Source organism: Monodelphis domestica, chromosome 2, assembly GCF_027887165.1.
Source record: "Monodelphis domestica isolate mMonDom1 chromosome 2, mMonDom1.pri, whole genome shotgun sequence".
NCBI lineage: Eukaryota > Metazoa > Chordata > Mammalia > Didelphimorphia > Didelphidae > Monodelphis > Monodelphis domestica.
In genome coordinates, this window is record NC_077228.1 from 166,063,261 (window position 1) to 166,084,080 (window position 20,820).

The 20,820-nt window shown below is 42.9% G+C and overlaps 1 protein-coding gene across 2 annotated transcripts in view; it reads right to left on the reverse strand.

The window, feature by feature from the left end:
* Positions 1 to 16,831, reverse strand: part of CADM3 (cell adhesion molecule 3) — a 43,304-nt gene extending 26,473 nt beyond the window's left edge. Inside the window, exon 1 of one of the 2 annotated variants that reach the window (XM_007481670.3) lies at positions 16,647 to 16,831. In XM_007481670.3, coding sequence (XP_007481732.1) covers positions 16,647 to 16,668 — 22 coding nt within the window. In that variant the 5' untranslated portion in view covers positions 16,669 to 16,831. Of the gene's footprint in view, positions 1 to 13,575; positions 14,689 to 16,646 lie in introns of those variants that run through there. The other variant, XM_056816184.1, reaches the window with a different exon arrangement.
* Positions 16,832 to 20,820: the final 3,989 nt, after the last annotated feature.

The window sequence follows — 20,820 nt, forward strand, 5'->3', positions numbered from 1 at the left end:
ATAAACGGAAGTTAGGAAAAGGGTCAGGTTTGCATGGGAAGGTAACTTCTGTTTTGTACCTTTGACTGCAAGCTTTAGTGTCTGATTTCTAAGTTCATGAATGATGGAACTAGCTACAGTGATTTCATCTCTCATATTTCCAAACCACTACTTTCTTTGGAATGCCAAAACAAAAAGTGTTGTAGGGTACAGTGGATCTTCTATGCCTTGGGAGTTTTCTTTTGAAGATTTCAGCTCCTGCAGAGGAAGAAGTCAGAGAGCAAAGCAGTCCCTGTATCTTTAGGAACTAGGGTGCATGAGGAAGAAAGAATTTGTATAAGCAGAGATAGAGAATTACTTCAGATATTTCAGAGATTGAGACAGAGATAGAAAGAGAGAGAGTCAGACAATAAGAAAAAGAGAAACATAGAGATGGGGATAGAGACAAAGAGTCAAAAAGGGAGACCAAGAGACAAAAATAGAAAAAGACAGATGGAGAGAGAGGAAGATAGAAAATGAGAGAGAGAGCAGTCTAGAGACAGATAGACAGAGGCAGAAATAGAGAAACAAAAATAGAGGGACAATGACAGAGATAGAGAAAAGGGACAGAGACAGACAAAAAAAAGAGAGGGATAAAGAAAGAAAGGGACAGAGAAGCAGACATCAGAAAGAGATAGTGAACAGGGATGGAGACACAGACAGAGATAGAAAAACAGTCAGACTAAAAGATAGTGAGGGAGAGACAGGCAGTCAGACAAAAAGAGAGATCAAGAGAAAAAGACAGGGATAGAAAGGCAGAGAGATATTACATAGTTGGGAGAAAGAAGAAGGAGATAGATACTGGACAGATTGTGAAGTGGGAGCTGGAGTGGAGCATAAGGGGTAAAAAGAAGCAGAGGAGAATGTCCTATTCTTGAGAGAGAGAACTACACAGAGGCAGGAGTGGGATTGTAGTAGGCTGGCAGAGGGGCCTTCTCAGAGCTTGCCTGAGACTCAGAGAAGCAGAGACAGGGAGGTGGGTGGCAGGGAAGGCGTTGGGGACAGCTGTTACTTTGATTTTCCATTTAATTAGTGCTCTCAGGGGTTTGGATCTGGGAGAAAGTCTTGGACTGGCTTCCTTGAGGGCAGACACTCTTTAGCTAGGTCAGAGTTGGGTGAGGACTTTGCATTTGCAACCCAAGAGGAAAGATATTTACACATTGCTCAGCAGTGACTCACCTGCATCAGTTATTTTCTTCCAGGTCTTAGCTTTTTTATTGCAGCATACTAAGCTATGGTTCTACCTTCAAAGGCTAAGTTGGGATATCCAACAAAGGATAAATATAAAAAATATGTGAGTATTGAAGTGGGGGTTCCCCCCCATTTACCCCCACCTAAGTTTGGAGTCCAAGCTGAAGTGTAGTTCACTTCAGTATACCACCTTAATCCCAGTCTAAGAAACTTAAGATAAGAATGAATCTGAATTTTAGGTTGGCACTAGAACAAATCCAATGTCTGCAACATCCGTATTCATCCTTTCCTGGTTTTAACTATTCACATTAAGTCATTATGGAATCTTAGTCTGATATTGCCACCCTGAGGTGGGGAATGATAAACAATGGAGTTCAATGCAGAAGAAGCTTAGTTTAGAATACAAGGCCCAGAACAAATTGCACATTTATGTAGCATTACTTTATGGGATCCTCAGAGTTGCCACTTCTCAGACCCTTTCTGATCTTATCCATGTCTACTGGTGCTCCAGGGCAAGTAAGATGTGGATAGGGAAGAGAAAGAAGTTTGGAATGGGAAAGGAGTTGGAAAATCTGAAAAAATCAAAAGAAATAAACAAGAACAGCTTATCTTTAAGAAAGAAAACAAAGAGAACAGCAGTTCCAAATATTTTTTCTCCATCCTCATTCTTCATCTGTCCTTTTCGAAATGAGGATCGCTATAGAGCAGTGATGGTGAGCCTTTTAGAGACTGAGTGCCCAAACTGCAACCCTCATGGTGCATGTGAGTCACCCCACCCACCCACCCAACAGTGCCTTACCCTAGCCAGGGGAGGGAGGAAGTGCTCCCATTGGGTTGCTGGGCAGAGGAGCAGGTGATGTCAGCAATGTCCTCAGGCATAGTGGAGAAGGGGAAGGGAGCAGTCCCCTCTGGCATGTGTGCCACAGGTTCACCAATACAGCTGTAGAGGAATAACCATTTTTGCTACTACTGATACCACCACTGTTCTTTTTTTCCCTTTCTGTCCTCTCTTCCTGGCAGTCATTAAGCTTTTCACAAATAAGGTTTTGCACAAGATGGCCCTTAGCATGTATTATGGCTATGCTTATCTGTTCTTTTATCCCCCACTTGATATAAGCTTTTTAAGGGCAAGGAAACTATAAAGTCTAGACTGTAGGTATTATCTATCACTTTTCATAGTGTGTATTTTACAAATGTTTCTTCGGTTAAATTGTACATACTTCTCTGTCTTCCCATGACACTAATATACTCTGATTCATGAACCCTAACATTCTTCTAGGCAAACATCTTTGCTTTCTTAAATATCCTCTTGCTAAGTATCCAAATGTTTTCTGATCCAATACTAAATCTTGATTCAGATAGAGTCCCTCTTTATATCCTTACTCAAAAAGGCCCTTTTATCTAAGAAATTCAATTCCTTAAGCATTTATTAAGGGCCTACTATGTGCCAAGTCCAGTATTAGATTCTGGGAATTAGGTGGCCTTCACTGTAATCGTCCTCTCCTGGATGCCACTTCTAAGCTACCCTGAAGGGTTTGTTAACCCTTTTTGTGTCATGAACCCCTTTAGCAGTTTGTTTGCCTCAGGTTGCTCTTGTAAAATGAGCTGGAGAAGGAAATGGCAAATCACTCCAGTATGTTTGTCAAGAAAACCTCAACTGGGGTAACAAAGAGTTGGATATGACTAAAAAACAACTGAATGACAAAAAATGGATCCCTAGAAAGAATGATGTTTTAAAATGTTTAAAATAAAACATAGGGGATTACAAAGAAAAATTGATATAGAAGTATCAAAATATTTTAAAGACAAAACAGAACAACCACTTCCCATCCCCCAAACAAGTTTCAAAATTCCAGTCTAAGACCCCTTGATATAGAAGATTATCTTTTCTACCAAGAGTACATTATGCTTCAGAAAGTGGGCCCTACTCTGTCTCTGGAGATTAGGACAAAGTTGGTCTTAACAAGCTATATTGGTTCAATAATAAAAATCTAGCCAAGCCTAAGCAAGTTTTGCATTTGTGTGAGATTATGGAATAAAAGAGGAAAATGGTAAACTGTAGGCTCTTTTGAAAGATATCCTAAAGACTAGACTCTATGTATTAAGGACTAGTGTCTGTTTCTATCATGAGTAACACTGACCCTTATCTAAATACAGTTTAGTAAGCAAGATGGGCCCTGGTCCCCTCAAAAGTCTAGCTCTCTGGTTGAAGTCTGTGTTAGATTGCCCTTGAAGGTCAGAAGGTCAGAGTGGACCAAGTGAAAGATTTTCTCATGCTCACTTTTATATTCACTTTCATGAACTTTCCCCTCCTTAAAGTTCCTCCATTTATAACACAACATAACAATAGAACACAATAAGAGTTCTCATATAGGGACTCTAGGACCCAAAATATAGAACAAAGGGGAGAATAATGTTTTTCTCTGAATCCCTACTGGATCTTGGTATTGAGGGCTCTCACTGTTGTCCTTATTTTCTCTGGACAAATTGGAGAATAGGCTGAGGAAAGCAAAAGAATTGATTGGCTCACAAGAGAATGGTTGGCATCAGGCTTCCTTTGCTTCTTTCCCAGGGCAAGGTGATGTTCCTGACCTTCCAGATCCTGAACTGGAAGCAAATGAGCCAAAGGTGGTGTAATTAGCAATCAATAGACAATTAGAGGGAACCTTACAGAGGAACAAAAACGGGAGTCCTCAGAAGAGAGACTATTTTAGCCTAGGTCTTCTCAATCTCCATTAAGCTCCCTTCTCTTATTGAACTCTAGCAAAAGGTAGCAAGTGGGCCATGAGGGGTTAAAGAACCCCAAAGAGTAGAAAGTACAGTTGGAGGTGTAGGAAAACAGTCCACTCCTTTTGAGTGACCAGATTTGTTTCTGAATAACGGGAATTTCCTCTACTTTAAATGAGGAAACTGAGGTATGATGACTGAAAGAACTGGGAATGGCACCCCAGAGTCCCACAATAGGGCCTAAATCCTGACTGGAATAAGAATTGAGATGAAAGAAGAAAGGAAAAGGTGAAGACTTGGCTGGATGTTCTGATGAGGTGTGAAGATCTGGTCAGGGGGCAGAGAGCCAAGTCCATTTGGCAGTGGCTGAAACTCTTGCTTCCTGACACATTCAATATCATTACATAATTGACCTACACAATGTCCTCTCCATCAGTCTACTTCTCTCTATTCATATGGCCACCACCCCAATTCCAACCCTCAGGACCTCTCCTGTGGATATCTGCAATAGTCTCCTAATTGGTCTCTTTGACCCAAGTCTTTCTCCTCTCTAATCTGCCATCACTCAGCTGCTAAAATGATGTCCCTAAAGCAAATGCCTGACCATGTTACTTTCCTGCTCAATAACTCTAGAAGTTCCCCATTACCTTAAGGAGTGAATAAAAACATTTAAAGTGCTCCACAACCTGGCTCCAACCTATCTTTCTCAATTTATTATACATCATCTTCACATATTCTGAGGTTCAACCAAACTGATTTTCTTTCTGCTCCTCAGAAAGAGTTCGATCTCTTATATGTCTTTTTGACTCTATGGATGAAATTTCCTTCCCCTTCCCTTATACCTCTTAAATGCCTAGCTTCCTTCAAAGCTCAGATCAAATGCCATCTCCTGAGTCCTTTCTTGGTCTTCCTGTGCCTTCCTTCTAAATTATATTGCATAGAATTTGTATTGTTTCCCATATTCTTTTATATGTATATGCTTGCCCATAGAGAATTTAAGGTTCTTGAGGGCAGGGGACATGTTTTTTTTACCTTCAGATCATAGTTGTGCTTAATAAATGTTTGTTGATTGATGTTGTTGATTGATGGATTGATTGATAAAAAGTGGAACTTGGATTAAGGAAATTTCAACTTGGTTTTATTTAAGGACTTGAATTTTGGGGTGATATGGAATGTATATTCCAAATAATTTGTTTCTGTTCAAGGAGGCTATGAGGGTGAGACCGTGAGTCAGGATACTGATACTTTTCTACTAGGCCTCTAACATACTTCAGTCTTTTGCCACCCACTCTAATCCATCCTTGTAATGCATCCTTTGTTTTCGGTTCCTATGGTTGCCTGTGAGCCTGGAGAGAAATATGACAGTAAGGGATGATAGACATTTGACCAGCCTGACAGGACAGTTGGGAGGACTTCATTGTGATGCCTCAGGTGAGGCTGTATGTTGACGTATAAGAAGCCCTCCATTTGGGTTTTATATTAGTAGTTACTGCATGCATATGCATGGTGCCATCTGTCTGCTACCCACAGCCCCTGGGCCAGATTCATGCTGTCTTGCTTTTAATCCATCTGTGAAGGAACACTAGGAAAGGGTTCTAAGGCTGAAGATGGCATTCATGACAGTGGCAGGGACAGTGTGTTACAATGGAAATATCACTGGATTTGAAGTCAGAAGACCTGGCTCTGTCACTTATTACCTTTGTAATTATGAACAAGTCCTTGAGCTTCAGTTTCCTCATCTTTAAAAAGACGAGATTGAACCAGATGGACTCTAAGATATCTTCCAGTTCTAAATCTGGGATCCTATGACTATGAGGCAGATAAGTGGCACAGTGGATAAAACATTGAGCCTGAGTTCAAACCTTGCCTCATATACTTATTAGATTTGTGACTCTGGGCAAATTACTTTACCTCTGTTCACCTCAGTTTCCTGAACTGTAAAATAGAAATAATACCTTCTTCTCTTGTAAAGCTCAAATGAGACAATATTTGTAAAGTGCTTACCACAGTGCCTGGGACATAGTAGGTGCTTAAAAATATTTATTTTCTTCCTTCCCCTTTCCTGTGACCTATGTCCTTTTTTTTCCCCCTTTTTATAACTCTTACCGTTTGTCTTTGAATTGAGACTAAATAGACAGAAGAGTAGAAAGAGCTAGGCAATTCAGGTTAGGTGACTTGCCCAGTCACATCACTAAGAAGTGTTTGAGGTCAAAATTCACCCCAAGACCTCCAAGCTATAGCCCTGCATATATCCTCTTAAGACTCTGACTTCTCTTCTTATTCAGTTTTGTGCTTCTTAGACAGCTTTTAAAAATATGAGGTAGCTATCACTAGACTAGATAGATTCCTGTTCCTGAATTTTTTTTCATCTATTCCTAGTAAATAGGGATCAGGACCAAGCAGGAGCTCCCATCCTAGTTCTTTGGGCAGCACTGGGTAGAGAGAAATGACTGCATTTGGAAAGTCTGCAGAACCACCTAGAGCAGTAGGAAGAATGCTACAAAGGTGGAGGCAGCACCATGGAGAGCTCAGAGCATTACTAGTTTGGCTGGAAACTGGGCTAAGTAGAAAACTTGTAGAGAGGGGCAGCCAGCTGTGCCAGACTGTTCATACAGAAAGAACTGACAGCAGGGACTGCCTCCAGGCTCCACACACCTATCATTTTATTCAAGTCTCCTGAAGTTTCTTGTTCGATCCCATCAATTGCACTCCCAAGGGAGTTATACCCAGATGTGGAGAACACACCAAGGAGAGGTTAGTTTAAGGCTTGTACTAGTCAGTCAATCAACTAGCATTTATTAAGTACTAATTATAAGCAAGACATGATGCTAGGCACTGGGTATACCAAAAAAAGAGGCAAAAAAGTCCTGCTCTCAAGGAGCTCACAATCTAATGGGAGAGAAAACATATAAATAACTTTGTACAAATGAGATATAAGCAGGATAAATTAAGGTAGTCAAAAAAGGAAGGCACTAAGATCTTTAAGGATTGGAAATGACTCCCTGTAGAAGGTAGGATTTTAGCTAGGACTTGAAGAGAGCCAGGAGGCACAGACTGAGAGGGAGAGGAGTTCCCAGCATGGGAGATAGCCAGTGAAAATGTTGGGAATCAGAAAATGGAGTATCCTATGTGAAGAACAGCAAGGAGTCCTGTGTCACTGTATCAAGGAATACTTTGAGGGGACTAAGGTATAAAAAGACTAAAAAGATAGAATGAAGGGCTTTAAAAGTCAAACAGAGAATTCCATATTTGAACCCGGAAGTGATAGGGAATCACTGGAGGTTACTTAATACAGGAATGAGAAAGTCAGATCTGTGCTTTGGGAAGGTCACTTTGACAGTTGAGTGGAAGATGGAGTGGAGTGGAAAGTGGAAAGAGATGTGAGGCAGCACAGGAATGTGCTGTGATGAGATGTAAGGTAGCCCAGGAAGGAGCTGATAAAGGGTGTTTCAAGGAGGTTCAAGGGTGGTAGTAGTGTTACATGAGATGGGGGCATTTGGGAGATATTAGAGATTTTATGAAAGTTGAAAAGCCTGGATCTTACAATTGATTGGATATAGAGGGTGAGAGAAGTGAATAGTTGAGAATGACACCTAGCTTGTGAGCCTGAGTGACTGGTAGGATAGTGGCATCCTAGATAGTAACAGGAAAGTTAAGAAAGGGAGAGAGTTTGGGTAGAAAGATAATTTAAGAAATCTTTGGGACGTGCATTTTGACATGGAACATTTGGGTCTTAAATCATTCCAAGTGACATGTAGGATAGTATGTCTTTTTGAGGAGAAGGCAACCTCTTTAGTACTAGTACAGAAACTCTAGGGTACTCTGGAGCCCTACATGAATCACCATCATACAGAGCTCTCAGGGTGGGGCCACAATGATGTGCTCAGCATTGCAGTGGATGGCCCAGGTTGGGGGACTAGAAAGTTTATTTAGGAAACACAGGGAATGGTTGCCCCTCCTAAGAAAAGAATAGTACCCACAATTAGTGAAATGCTTCACACTCACATGAATATCATCAGTCAGTTGGAGGAACTGGGGAAGTATAATTTGCAATGACATGGAATGTTTATCAGTATTTTACTGATTCCTTCTGGCATGGTCTCACCCTCTTGGCTCTTTATTGACTGTTATATTCATCCACCTTTATAAGAATTTCCATAAATCGGCATAACCATTCTGGAAATTAGTAAAAAAATCATTGTGGAAAACAAATTTATGCAAATAAAGTGACTAAAATATCCATATCCTTTGCCTAAGAAATTCCACTGCTAGGTATATACCTGATGGAGGTTATTAGAAGAAAAAAAGGTTTTATGTACACCAAAATACCACTTTTTTGGTAGCAATAAATGGAAGCAAAGTAGATGCCCAGTGAGTGAGGAATAGCTAAACAAATTGTGGTATATGAATGCAATGGAATATTACTGTACTGTAAGACACACTGAACATGATAAATATAGAGAAAGATGCACAGACTTATATGAACTGATGAAGAGTGAAGTAAACAGAAGCATGAAAACAATATACACACTGAATTTATTAATGTAAATGGAAAGCATGTCAACCACAAAACAAGTGAAGATGGATCTTTAAAAATTAAAAAGAATAAAGTTGGTCCTCAAGAACAGATTTAAAAAACACTTCCTCTCTGCCTCTTTCCAGAGGAAACAAGGTTGGAACATTGCAAGCAATGTCAAATTTAAAAATTATATTGACTAATTTTGCTAATTTTTTCTTCCCCTTTTTCTTTATTCTTTAAAGTCTTTGTCATAGGGAATGTATGTCTAGGAAAGTAGAAGGAAACAGATGTGGGGAAATCTAGCTGTTGTAAAATGAGGATATTAATAAAAAAAACCCATACAATCATCTGTCCCCCAAACTAGTGTGACATCAACCCCTGGCATTAAAATCAGTTGTTTCTTATTATTGACTGGAAGTCTTATGAACAGGAAGGCCTGTAGCCAAGAGTTAAACAGGAAGTGACAAGTATCAAGAAAATATGAATGGAAAGCATTTTCCAAGCTCTGAATGTATCCTTAAGGTTATTATCAATCAAAATGGACCTGACACAGCCCAGATCCTGCATTCAGAGTGAAGAATCTGCAACTGGATTATCATCCTCAGTTGAAATTTTTATCACAGATGAGGTAACAGAGGATGGAGAGATGGACTGAATTGGGAAATAGCAAAGAATCATGCTACCATTCACAGCTCCAGGAGTTTAGTCCTTTAGGGAGGGCTGTAAAGATTCTCCCCAGAGTGTGGCCAAAGGAGAAAGCTACTCCAAGTTTGTATTCATATCTTTTTCTGGCTGCTTTGATCAAGAGGGGACTACTAACAGTGGCTCATATAGGAACTTGTAGAGCAACTGGCCTAAGAAGCAGGTAGAAGTACACTTTCTTTGTTTGCTTGACCAATGCACAAAGACAGAAATTTTCTTTGATCAAAGATTATATGGAAACTGATTAAAGAATCTTTAAAGCAGTAGACTTGATTTTTGCTTCTCTGCTAGAAGGACTTGGGATAAAACCCGATGAGAGTAAAGTACAAATGAACATACACTTTTCCATCTGTTTGCTTTGACCATCAACCTTGAGGAAATCATGAGAGTCAACAGTCCTTCCTCCCTTCTAGGAGAAGTTACAATAGAATTTGAATCACAGCTTTTGGTGATACATCTGACATTCCACTTGTATCACTGATCCCCAGTAGGGCAGTCTATACCAGAAAGGCCTTTTTTACCTGGGTCAAACTAGTCCCCTGATCTAGAGTATCCTTGTTTCCTTATGCTAAATATCCAATGAGTAGACAGATCATCCTCCAGGGGCTGTGCCTATGACAAGAGACAAAAACAGGGTGGTGAAGCTCTGCCAAACAGTAATGTGGGCAGGGCTGGCTGGGCCCACCTTTGCGCACTGGGCATGTTCTCCACTCTGGGAACCTGGCCAGAGGGCTGCAGAATGGACAGCAATGGACAGAAGGTCAGCAAACAGGGAGAAAGGTGGTGCAGAGAATAGTACAGCATAAGGCAGAGTTGCTTCTTTGAACCATGAACCAAGTTAACATGAAGCCTTCCCATAATATTCATTTCTTTCCCAAATCAGCTCATAGCCTCCTAGAGATATCCTAAAGAGAAAAAAAAAAACCTCAGATACAGTGTTAAGCCTGGAGGACAATTACAGTGAAGTGAAGGCAACTTCAGGGGCCTGCCAGTGCCAATCCTGCCAGTGCAAATCTCCATTGGAGGGGAGGAGACAGATAATTTCTGGATGCCCTAGGAATTTGGTAGCATTTATACTTTTAACACCATGGTCAGTTTCAGAAATGCCCTGTCATTGTCAACCTCCAATCTCTGCTCAGCTTTTCAAGCTCTTCAATATTTGCGTTTGGGATTCTAGGAAGACATCCCTTCTGCCTCCAATCAATGTAAACAATATAATGGGCATGCAGCTTGCCATCTGCCCTCTTCATCAATTTCTCAACATCATTTCCAGTTCCTTTGGCTTTGGAAGTTTTTCAGATATTGTTATGGTAGTGGTGGTGTTAAAGATAATGATGATGGTGATTCTGGGATGGACCTAAAGAAGTTAAAGGACTGGAAACTTGGGAGGAGAGAGTAATAGCAATAAGGAGTTAAGATCTGGAAGAACCTTAGAGGCTATGTAGTCCAATCTACTCATTTTAGATGTGAGGAAATCAAGGCTTAGATGGTTAAAGAAGAACAAAAATCTTTAACACATGATTACAGCCAGGTTCCTAACTATTTTTGAGTCTGGGGTGGGGACTTTTTCCCTAACTCCTCCCCTTGCCACACAAACCCCCACCTCATCCACATACGATCCATGAAGTAGGCACTTAAATTCATAACCTCTTCTATGTATTATTTCTTCCCACCTCCCTCAAGGTCTCCAGGAAAAAGGTAGCAAGATCCTGAACATTAATCCCCTATCTTCCTGGGACTGCCTGGCCCTTATACCCTACAGTAGTTGTTATCCTGGGCTTAGTCGATGTTTGATGAGCAACTTACCCATTGCTCAGGAAGAAATGAATACCAGACTAGTAAAGAAAACTTCAATTTTACACCTATTCATAAATTAAAAAAAACAAAAACTTGGAGAATACCCTTATAGCAAATAAAACTAATATGGAAAAAGTACATTTTCTCCCTGCCCAGCATAAAGGTTGCTCAGGGACCAAAGCCATTGGCAGCAGGAGCTGGAAAGTGAGATAATAATACAAAAACCTTAATAAATAGGTAGCATTTGTATAATGCTTTAATGTTTGCAAAGTGTTTTACAAATATGCTCATTTCAAGCTCACATCCGTCCTGAGAGGTCTGTGCTATTATTTCACTCATTTTACAAATGGGGAAATTGAGGCACAGAGCAGTTAAGTGACTTGCCCAAGGTTACACAGCTAATAAGTATCAGAAGCAGGAAATCTGAACTCAGATATTCCTGATTCCAAGTCCAGCTGTATATACTATCCCACCAAAAGTATCTCTTCTCCTTACAAAAATAAGAGAAGCAATGATTTAGAGTTCCATTTGCTTCTAGATTTAACTGCACAACATTTAACACCTCCTATGTTTCCATTAGCTCCCCTTCCTGAAGCCTGAAATACCCCTGTTAGCTGGCCTCACACTCAGTCACACCTGGTGTGGGTCCACACCGGGCGCTTAACAGCTGAATGGGATAAAGAAATGGTGAGCCTAAGGGCTGCTGTTGTTTGACAGGCAGGGCCCAGCAAGTAAGAGTATCCTAAAATGCACTTTTTAGACGTCCGCTTCTCCTGACTGCCCCTTTTGCCTCCCAAGCTGGGTCTAGGGTTGTTAGCGCAGCTCCCGAGAGGAAGGGAAAGAACTGAGAAGGGGTGTTCCCCTTATGTGAGGAGGGACTGGTGTCGCCCTGGTAACTGGGACCAGCGCTGTCTTCTGGGAGGATTGGGGATAAGAGGGGCGGAACAAGCCAGCCACTCAGGCTGGCAGAGGCTGGGAGGGGATTCCCCGGGGTCCCCGGACAGGGGGAAGCTCCTTCATCATGATGAAGGCGGGGCTGGAGGAGGGTGTAGGGAGGGGCGGGATCAGAAACATACCGCTCCTCAGTATTCTTAAACGTTCTCCCGGGCTCTTTTATTTCTCTCTTCCTCCCTCACCCCCTCCCCACTTGTAAACCCCTCCTCTACTTCCCACCTCTCTGCCCCGCCCTCTGCCCAGCCCCAGTAGCAATCCGGTCCGAAGTCCTGGAGTCGCCTCGACTGTCTCCTCCCCTGCGGTTCCCTCTGCTCTCCGCTGGCATCTGGCCTGGCACAGCGCCCCCCCCCCCCACTCCATCCTGGGCTCCGCTGCGGTCCAATTCCCCTCCGTTCTTCACAATCCTCCCCTCACCCCCCCACCCCCCCGCCATGATAGGGATGGAAGGGAAGGGAGGATGCATTCCTTTAGTACCTTGTCAGGCCAATCTCCTTTCAAGGACCCTAATCCCCCACCCCCTCCAAAATAACAAACAGGCTATCTCCCTATTAACCGTGGCTTTCAGACGGCCCAGCGGTCCTTTCCAAGTTGACCTACATAGCCCAGCCCAGAGCGGGAGGGGCCTTTACCCACGTACCTTCACCCCTGGACAGTCTCCCCTTTTTCTTCCTTCTCCCCGCGGATCCCCTTCCCACCACCTCAGGTTCATCTGCCTTCTTTTCCTTCCCTTCGCCACCCGAAGGAGGCTTGGATCACCAGACTAACAGGGTGCTACCTAAGTTCCATGGAAAGGAAGAAATCAATGCCATCTCTAATCCAGAGGAGCACTGGGCTTTTCAGCCATCCCCAGGCTCTCAGATCTTTCACAGCCCCTTTTATCTGCGATCTTCGCTTCGTTACGACTAAGATCTGACCTCTTGTTTGGGTTTCCGAGCCCTCGCCTTGGTCAGATGATGCTGCAACCCTGGGTCCCAAGAGTCCCCCCATCCCTAGCCCCCGTGTTGTTGTTTTGCTCCGTGGAGAAGCTCCCCCCTCCTTCCCCCACGCCCCCCTCTACAGCCTCGCCCTGTCCCCCTCCCTAGCCCGCCAGGCGGAGGGGCTGAAGGGGGTGGGGGGTAGTGGTGGTGGTGGTGATGTTTGCATACAGCAGTCCGGGGAATCTTACTGGCCGCTCAGTCCCTACAGATACACATACAGGCACACAGACACAACACCCCATACACGACACACACCCTAACAGAAAACACACAGACGGAAATTCACCCCGCCCCCAACACACCCCGACACAGACATACACACAGACACTGACACAGAGACGCAGAACCAGACACCAACACAGACACACACCCAGATATACACACGGACACCAACACACGCACACAGCAGTAGAAGAAACCCAGAAATAGAAACATCAGACTCGACAGGCAGACATACATTTTCGAAATATGGACACTGGGGATGCACACACCGTTACGCCCCGGGATGCACACACCCCGAGATGCACACAGAGATGCCCAAAGAGACCAGACAGATACAAGGATAACAGCAAGCAGCTGGCTACTTATAACCCTGGATACCTAACAAAGCCAACAGGCTCTCCACCCCCTCCTTGGGTCCCTCCCCGCCCCTTCCTCCCCGCCACCCTTGCCGCCCCCTCCCTCACTCACCGTCCTGGGAGAGGTTGGCCCCGCCGGGCGCACAGCAGCAGGCGAGCAGCAGTAGCAGGGGCAGGGCGGTGGGTGCCCCCATCGCGCTTCCCGGCCGGCTCCCTGGCTGGGCGCTGGCGAGCCTGGGTCCCCCGAGGCAGGGAGGAGGGGCGGAGGAGGGGGGGGTCCGATGACGGTCTTGGCGGAAAGAGCGTCCCCCGAGCCGCAACGGAGCCCGGGGCCGAGGCGGGGACGGGGAGGGAGCCGGCGCTGCTGCAGTCGCGGGGATTAAATAGGGCGCTCGGAGCAGACCATTCGGCTGGCGGAGGAGGGGGGGGTAACGGGGGGTTGGGCCAGGCGGAGGGGGGGGAGCAGGCTGCCGCATTCCTCGCTCCCCCCTGTTTCCTATTCCCCCCCCCCACCCCTCCAGCTACCGTGGTGCGTTCCGCCTGCTCCCTCGGGAGCGCAGCCGGCCGGGCTCGGGTGTGGAGCTAAGGGAGGCAGCTGGCTCAGCAGCGGGGCTTGGGGCGCACCCCACGTCGACCCGAAATGGCGGGAGGGGGTCGGGCGGGGCCCGGGGCCAGCTGGCGAGAACGGGCACTGCAGCCTCGGGCAGGGCGTGCCCACTGGCCCAAGCTGAGCCGTCTCCACCAACCCACCCTCTTGTCCAGGTTCTGGAACTGGTGTCCCTGCAGCCTCCGTGGCTCTTCTTACCAACAATCAGTGTCCTCGGGCTCTTTCCAAAAAGAATAACTACCTATCGTATTCCCCTCTCTAACGATGACCAAATCTTCCCAGACCCTTCTTTTCCAGTAGTCGGTGTCCCTAGTAGCCACCAGCCTAGCAACAGTTTACTACCCATGACAGACTCCCCCCCACCAGGAAGACCCCAAACAGTGTTGCTTTGCCACTGAAATTACTAACCCTCTCAGAGCAGCGGTACCCTCAACAAATCTCCATCCAAGTGTCTTCCCAAATCGTTCTCACTACAGGGGCCCAAGTTCCTCTCAAATCCAAGCCCCCTCTTCCAATTTCTCCAGCTATAATCTCTCTGGGAGGCCTATGCCCTTGCATTTTTCTGGTCTGTCTTTGAAGAGCCAGTCCATCCTATCCTGACAGGAAGCCCTTTTATGCTCCTCAGTGAGTTAACTGATATTCCTAAGAAGGGCTTTCGGAAACCTGCGGTCTCCTGATGGGCAAGAACTAAAACGAATCTTGGAGCAGGTAGAAGAGATAGGTAGAAAGAGCCTCTACACATCCATGACCCAATAGACCTGAATTTCAAAGAAGAATGAATCCCAAGGAAAGGTTTATGGATTCTCAAGATCAAGTATTTTGATGAAAGGTTTTCAAGTAACTTTGGAAAGATTGCACTGAGTTTGCTGTGGCAACTTAAGTCTCCAGAAATGAAAACATCTCTGAATTTGAGAGTTATCCTATATTGGAGCCATAATGAACCTTGTAGATATAAATCAACTGTCCCACTTCCTTTATTCTTCAGGTGAAGAAACTGAAACTTAGAAAGGTCCTGACTTGTCAAAGATCATACAACTAGTTAGATGATAGATAGCTCTTTTCCCTTTGGCAAGTGATTCATTTCTCTTTATGACTCTGACATTCAGCATTCAGAGCTTTTGTGGTAATGTGGTAATATCTCAGTAATATAGTATCTCTGATAGATTTTTTTTTCAGTGTCTCTGTAATTGGGTGCTTTCAGCTGTTTTCATCTGTTTTCTCAGGGTTTCTGGACCTCCTTCAATGTCTCTGTGATGCTCTCTCTCAGAGCATTAAAAAATATCATAGAGATATTGAGAGGTACTTCCAATTGTTTTTCTGCAACTTTGTCATGGTCCTTTAATTTCTTAGTAACCCTGTTCAATCTACTTTTGAAAGTCCTTTTAAAAGTTCAAGTAAATGTTTTGCATGACAATACATAAATGATCATGATTGAATTGCTTGTCAGGTCCAGGGAGAGGGAAGGAAAAAGGGAGGGAGGCATTATGGATCATATAACTTCAGAAAACTTACATGGAAAGTTGTTATTAAAATAAAAAATTTAAAAGTTTAAGTAACTTTGGATAATTTTTGAGAATTTCTTACAGGGGATTTCTGAGCCACTTGACTAGTCTCTGGGCAGATGTATGGAAGAATATTTGTGGATGCTCATACTTCATTGACATGGAAGATCTTGGTGCTTCAAATCCACCCCCCCCCCCCATCTTAGTAGTTTTCTTACCAAAAAAAGCTCTTTCATAGTCAGACATTTTTAAATTTCTGAGATTAGAATGGGTGGAAGGAGAGCCTAATGAAGGGATGGGGTGGGTTAGGTCAGGTAGGAGGGGCCACACTGATAGAAAAGGGATTGGATTGCAGTGGGTGTGGAGGAGAGAAAAAGCTGATTTATGAGAAAGAGAATGGACCAGGCTTGGGTGGAGTCAACTGTAAGTTTAGAAGAGGAGTGCAATGGAAAGGGGACTGGGCTTTAAAGGATAAGAGGTGGAGCTTCTTATTTGGGTGGAATTCGACTGTCCAAATGAGAAGATCTGATTGGATGGGGAGGAAAATTATTTTGTCATCTAAATTTTGAGCTGGGAAGGTACCTGGGTATCTTTTTTGGACTGGGTAAAGGAGAGGGAAGGCTAGGTTGTGTGATGCCTTATCACATTAACTGAATTAGAGGATTAAGACTATAGGATTTACAGATGGAATAGACACTTAAGAACATCTTCTTTCCAGTTTTATGAATCAGAGAGCTGGGGATTTGGGAGTATTAATAACTTGATATAGTTAATGAGTGGAAGAGCTGGGATTTGAATCCAGGACTTCAAACCCAGGATGAGGACTTTCTTTCCATTCCCTCACGCTGCCTTTTAGAATTGCTAGGATGATTTTCTGGGAAAGTATCCTTCTATTCCCTCCCTTCCTTTCCTATATGTCTCTTTTACACACCCCACTGAAGGATATATTCATTTCAAGAGCCAAGAGAAGCCTCTCACAAAAACTTATCCTCAGAACTGAGGGATATGGGCTAGGTATCTCTGACTGTTATTTTTTCACTGCATATATTAGAGTTAATAGGGAATTTTTCTTACCTGGAAAGGACTCGTCCCCCATACTCTCTCCATCTGTTTATCCTTTTGCTTTTAAAGTTCTGAGACCATTAGATCTAAAGCTAGAAGTTTCCCATCTTCACCTCCTTCAAGATCCTGTGTAAACTCTATTGCCTTTAGTTGGATTTTTATGGATTGATCTAGACAAAGAAAACCAGATTCTTTTAGCCCTCCACAAAGGTAGTATCCATGGGAGAGTTTTACTGGAAAGACCATTGAACTTGGAGTCAAAACTCCTAGTTCTGAGTCCTGGCACTGGCATTTAAAGTGAAAGGTTGTTGGGAAACTTTTATTTTTTTGTAGCCTCAGTTTTCTCATCTATAAGCTGGAGAAAATAAGATTTGTCCTTCCCATTTCACAAGATTTCTGTGACAAAAGTCTGCTGTTAACTGAAGTGCTATATTTGATGACTGCATTATTATCCATGTTGGATCAGAACCTCCATAAGGGCCCTTCCTAGTAAAAATCAAACAAACTATGATCCACATGTTTCCCAGAGATCTGGGGTTAAGGTCTAGAATAGGCTATCTCTGAGAATACAGTACATAGGTCATTATAGTAGGAACTGGGAAAGGCAAGCTTTGGCTCTTTGATCCCCCTGATCCCCCCCCCCTCCCCAGGCAACAGCCAGGGTAGCTGGGGGTGTGGAATGTGGTATTGGTGCTGGTTCTAAGCCAGGCACTGCTGTGTAGGCGATGGGCATTCCTTCCCCCACGCTGCCCAGCAGGGAGAAGAAGAGCTCTTAGGTGGAGTGGGAAGGAATAATAATAATAGCTTTCATTTTTGTAGCATTTTATAGTTACCAAGTATTATATAAATGATCTCATTTGATATGTCAACAATTTTGTGAGGTAAGTAACACAAACTATTGTCGAATTCCGTTTTAAAAATTGGGATGCTTAAAGTTCAAAGAGAAAGAAATGACTTGCCTGAGGTCTTACATCTAGTATGAAGCAGAGCTGCAATTTGAACCCAGGTCTTTTGACTTCAAGGTGGTGTTCATTAGACAATACCATATTAGGGATAATGAATTCTATTATATATACATGTACACATATGTATATATGAATACTTTTATTCTATCACTTGGTTGGGCTGCTGTGAGAAAAGTGTGCTGCAAACTTTAACGCCCTATATGACTATAAGCAATTTATAGTAAACTCCTATGAGTAGGGGCAATGTGTTGTTATAATTTATCTGTTCACTATCACACCACTGACCTTTGTAAACTGACTCCCTCAGGGGATATACATAGGCAGCTGTTCACACACAAAGGGGTTCTTTTGGACATTGAATTCTACTTGCATACTTTATAAGGGCAGAGGGCAAATAAATGCCCTAGGGAATCTCATCTCCTCTTTCCATCAGCTCAAAGGTTGGTCTGACTCCAGCCTAGCTCCAAGCATATGGGACTACTCTTGGAGTTCAAAGTATCCTAGATTTAGAGCTGTAAAAGACTCAGTCTCAGTCCCTTTATCTATCTATCTATCTATCTATCTATCTATCTATCTATCTATCTATCTATCTATCTATCATCTATCCATCCATCCATCTATATCTATCTGTCTGTATATATCCATCTCTCTGTCACTCCATCCATCTGTCCATCCAGTCGATCCATCCATACATCCATCCATCCATCTATCTATCTATCTATCTATCTATCTATCTATCTATCTATCTATCTATCTATCTGTCTGTCTGTCTGTCTGTCTGTCTGTCTGTCTGTCTGTCTGCCTGTCTGTCTGTCTATCTATCTGTCTGTCTGTCTCTATCCATCTATCTCTATCTCTCCATCCATCTGTCCATCCAATCCATCCACCTATCTATCTATCTACCTGATGTCTTAAAGGGATAAAGTTTCCTGTCCCATGTCACATAGTTTGTCAAAAGAAGTTTCACCTAGCACCTTTAGATCACCACTCTGCCCTCCCATCTCAGCCCCAAAGTGAAACAAAAAATTAATCCTAATAATACATGTATATAAGTTATAGAATTTAGATTTGGGAAGGGGCTGTAGGAATCCAAACCCTTCATTTTACAAATAAGACCCCCCCAAAGTAGTAGCTTATGCAAGATAATTTTGAGCTAGAATCACAAGACAAATAAATCCTCTGATTTTACGTCATTGTGGGGAATTTGCCGCAGTAGCCCAACTGACTCTCAGGGAGCAGATATGGTTAGGTTGATGGTCTGGGACATCAGCATACACAAACATATACACATCTAGACAGACACCTAACATATTCATAGAATTATACAAATTGACAGATACTTGGCACACATACATATGTGTGTGTATGTTTAAGTACATGGCCATATATGTATATATAAGCACAGAAGCCTATGAAGGTTTGCATACTCACTCCTGCTCACACAGATATGCATTTTGGCATATGTATTTTCCAACACACAGACATATGATACTTTCCCCCCCACTCCAAGAAATACATATATCTCATACAGATATAATTAGAAAAGTAGGGTGATTATTTTTTAAAAGTAATGTGTTTTTTTAAAAAATACCAGAACTAATGCATCTCCCTGGAAAAGAGGAGTGTTGTCCTTTTCACAGTAGTCACTTTAATACTTCTTTTTCTTTAGGAAATTGTTCAAGGAACTTGGCCTTAAAATTTGCAGCAGGTATTTGAAATACCTTCCCTGGTAGCTAATCTCCATTCCTTGAAACTGCTTTTCATTTTTGGAAATAGCCAAAAGTCATTCACATACAAGGCTGGTGACTGTCAAGTTTGGTAATGTCTTGAGTTCAAAATGAAGTGGTGTGATAAACTCAGTCAGTAAACATTTATTAATTACTGTGTGCTAGACACTTTGGTAAGCTTGGGACACAAAAAAGAACAAAAACACTATCCTTATCTTCAAAAAGCTCACTTACTAAAGGGAGAAAACTGCATAAATATTCAAAGTAAATAGAGTAGATGAAAGGAAGGCATACTCCAAGGGGAAAGCAATATTAATCAATCAACAAATATTTATTAAGCAATTACTCTGAGATGTTCAGGGAGGATTAGCGCCTCTAAACTTTTTCCAGACTTGCTCATTCATTGATGTCTACTTTTCACCTAACTATGGCTTCAAGATACTGTAGCACACACAGCAGCCACACACACACACATTAAAACCATCTCAATAGGTGGGATAAACCAGATTGAGAATAACTGACAGGGTTCAAACCTACTGGTGAGTTAGGGAGATTTCTACCCCAAACATGTGAAGATTTCCCCTGGTGGAATGGGCAGATGAGAATGGTTTTCTCCAATGGCCAAGAAGGCTACAAAATATGGTCTGTGGAGTGCTCAGATCTTGGCCAGTCATCGAAGACACCAAGATTATCAACTATATTACAAGGCATCATCTGTCATCTTGACTTTTGTCCTGCTACTGGACTCTAGAGAGAGTGAGAGGCCAACAATTTTGTGCAACTTTGCCTCACTTAAACCCAATTCGCTGGCAAGTCATGGCATCACCATATCCCAAAAGCAGAAATGTCTTTCATCTTCGAATATGAAGGACAAACAACAACTATGTTCCTAGCACTGTGCTAGTCTCGGTGAATACAAATAAAGAGAATGAAACAATTCCTACTGGCAAATTGCTTATATTCTAATGGGGGAGATATAAAGCAAATAAATGCAATGTATACAGTATAGTTAAATAAAAGATAGTTTGGGAGGAAGTACAGGAGTAACAGGGACCAAGAGAGACCTGCAGAAAGTGACTTTCAGTTGTGTTTCCACACATAGGGAACAGCCAATATACAGATTGGCCTGCAGTCAGGAGACAAAGTACCCTGTTTGAAGATCATTGAATGATAGAGCATATGGAGAGAAGTAAAGGAGATTAAGATTGCAAAGGTAAGAATAGGTCACATTGTGAAGGGCTTTATATGCCAGGGGATTTGACCCTAGAAGTTAGAGGGAGCCACTGGTTTAGTGGAAAATACCTAATAGTCTGGCGTCAGGACTCCTACACTTGTGAATGCCTCCTCTTTCACTTGGGATCTCTGAAAGTCACTCAGTCTCCCAGAGCATCTATTTCCCTTGCGTAAGTCACACTCTCCACTGGCAGCAGTTTCTGCATTGGTAAAATGATGGTGTTTGATTAGATAATCCAATTGACTTTATATTCTGATTTT